Source organism: Calidris pugnax, unplaced genomic scaffold (genome assembly GCF_001431845.1).
Source record: "Calidris pugnax isolate Ruff unplaced genomic scaffold, ASM143184v1 scaffold266, whole genome shotgun sequence".
In the NCBI taxonomy this organism is placed as follows: domain Eukaryota; kingdom Metazoa; phylum Chordata; class Aves; order Charadriiformes; family Scolopacidae; genus Calidris; species Calidris pugnax.
The window spans coordinates 255,912-258,320 of NW_015090998.1; the positions used below are offsets into that span (position 1 = coordinate 255,912).

At 66.7% G+C, this 2,409-nt stretch overlaps 1 protein-coding gene across 1 annotated transcript; it reads left to right on the top strand.

The window, feature by feature from the left end:
* Window positions 1–110: 110 nt before the first annotated feature.
* Window positions 111–1,593, top strand: LOC106895837 (unconventional myosin-Ig-like; the record flags this gene model as incomplete). Its single annotated transcript, XM_014955482.1, has 2 exons — window positions 111–1,372; window positions 1,475–1,593. Coding segments are annotated over exons 1-2 (480 nt in total), but the record flags the coding sequence as incomplete, so codon positions are not given.
* Between the last annotated feature and the right edge of the window lie 816 nt (window positions 1,594–2,409).

Consider the following 2,409-nt stretch of genomic DNA (forward strand, 5'->3'; position numbering starts at 1 on the left):
GGGTCGTGGGGTGGAGGTGATGGGGGGGACACCGTGCCCCCCAAGGGATGCGGAAGAACCCCGGCTCCACAGGAAGCATCGGGGCGGTGCCCATGGGGGGGAAACTGAGGCACGTCTGCCCCACAGCGCGGGTTGGGAGGCTGGTGTGGGGAGGGGGATGGGGGTGCAGACCCGTGTGTCCCACCCGTGGGCCCCCCTCGTGTTTCCTGCCTGTGGGGAGAGCTGCTCTCCCGCTGCCCTACGGCACCGCCCAGCCCCATGGTGCGTGGTTCTGCCCCATAGCGTGGTTCTTTTAGGGAAAGGGGGTGGCTAAGCCCCCGTGGAGTGGGGCTTTGCCCCATAGCACTCAGACCCCTGCCCCACGGCACTGTAGGGCGTGCATCCTGCCCCACGGCGCATCGGGCCACAGGATGCTACCACGCCCCATAGCTCAGCGCTCTGCAGGGTACCACCCCGCCCCACAGACTGCACATCTGGCCCCACAGCACAGCATCCTGCAGGGTACCGCCCTGCCCCACAGCACAGCGCCCCACAGACTGCACTTCTTGCCCCACAGACTGCACATCTGGCCCCATAGCACAGCATCCTGCAGGGAACCACCCTGCCCCATGGCATGGCACCCCACTGGGTGCTGCCCCATGGCACAGCACCATCTTGCCCCATGGCACAGGGTGCCACCCCATGGCACAGAACCATCCTGCCCCATGGCATGGTGTCACCCCATGGCGCAGCACCATCTTGCCCCATGGCACAAGGTGCCACCCTATGGCACAGCACCCCACAGGGCGCCACCCCACGGCACAGCACCATCCTGCCCCACGGCACAGCACCCCACAGGGTGCTGCTCCATGGCACAGCACCCCACAGGGTGTCACCCTATGGCATAGCACCCCACAGGGTGCAGCCCCACAGCACAGCACAATCCTGCCCCATGGCATAGCACCCCACAGGATGCTGCCCCATAGCACAGGGTGCCACCCCATGGCATAGCACCCTGTGGGGTATCACCCCATGGCACAGGTTACCACCCCACAGCACAGCACCATCCTTCCCCGTGGCACAAGTTGCCACCCCACGGCACAGGGTGCTGCCCCACGGCACAGCACCCCACAGGGCACCCTGCCCGCCCCACAGCCTGCCCCACGGCCACCCTTTCTGCACAGGTTCTCTCAGGGCCGCATCTACACCTACATCGGGGAGGTGGTGGTGGCGGTGAACCCCTACCGGGCGCTGGCGCTGTACGGCCCGGGGGTGGTGGAGCGCTACCGCGGCCGCGAGCTCTACGAGCGCCCGCCCCACCTCTACGCCCTGGCCGACGCCGCCTACAAGGCCATGAAACGCCGCGCCAAGGACACCTGCATCGTCATCTCGGGTAGGGACAGCGGCGGTTGTGGGGCGCGTGGGTCAGGGGGGGATGGCACCCCTCGGTTGGGTGCCCTCACCCACCCACCTCTTGCTGTCCCATCCCTGCCAGGAGAGAGCGGGGCTGGCAAGACGGAGGCCAGCAAGTACATCATGCAGTACATCGCCGCCATCACCAACCCCACCCAGCGCGCAGAGGTGGAGAGGTGGGTCCAGCCCCACGGCGTCGCGGTGGGAGGGATGGGTGGTGGGTGGCACGGACCCCCGTGGACCTGCCAGCCCTGTCTGGGGGGAGGCACATTGGGATGGGGGTCAGGGTAAGGTGACCGGGGTGCTCCATGTCTGTGGGGTGGTCCTGGAGGGTTCTGGGGTGCCCCATGTCTCTAGGGATGATGTGGGGCAACCAGGGGTGCTCCTGGAGGGATCTGGGGTGCCCCATGTCTATAGGGATGATGTGGGACAACCAGGGGTGCCCCATGCCTCTAGGGATGATGTGGAGCAACCAGGGGTGCTCCTGGCGGGTTCTGGGGTGCCCCATGTCTATAGGGATGATGTGGGGCAACCAGGGGTGCTCCTGGAGGGTTCTGAGGTGCCCCACATCTATAGGGATGATGTGGAGCAACTGGGGGTGCCCCATGTCTGTGGGGTGGTCATGGAGGGTTCTGGGGTGCCCCATGTCTCTAGGGATGATGTGGGGCAACCAGGGGTGTCCCATACCCTTGGGGTGGTCCTTGGGTACCCCATAACCCATGGAGAAGGTGTGGGGCAACCAGGGATGCCCTATGCCTGTGGGGTGGCCCTAGGGTGCCCCATGGGGTGGTGTGGGAGGACAAGGGGTGCCCCATGCCCATAGAGAAGGTATGGGGCACCCCTGGTTGCCCCATGCCTGTGGGGTGGGATTCCAGGGATGCCCCATGCCCACGGGGGTGGTGTGAGGAGCTCCGGGGACCCCATGGCCATGTGGGTGGTGGGGTGGGGATCCCAGGGTGCTGTGTCCCGTGTCATGGGTGACGCTGCAGCCGTGCCGTGCCGTGCCACCCAGGGTGA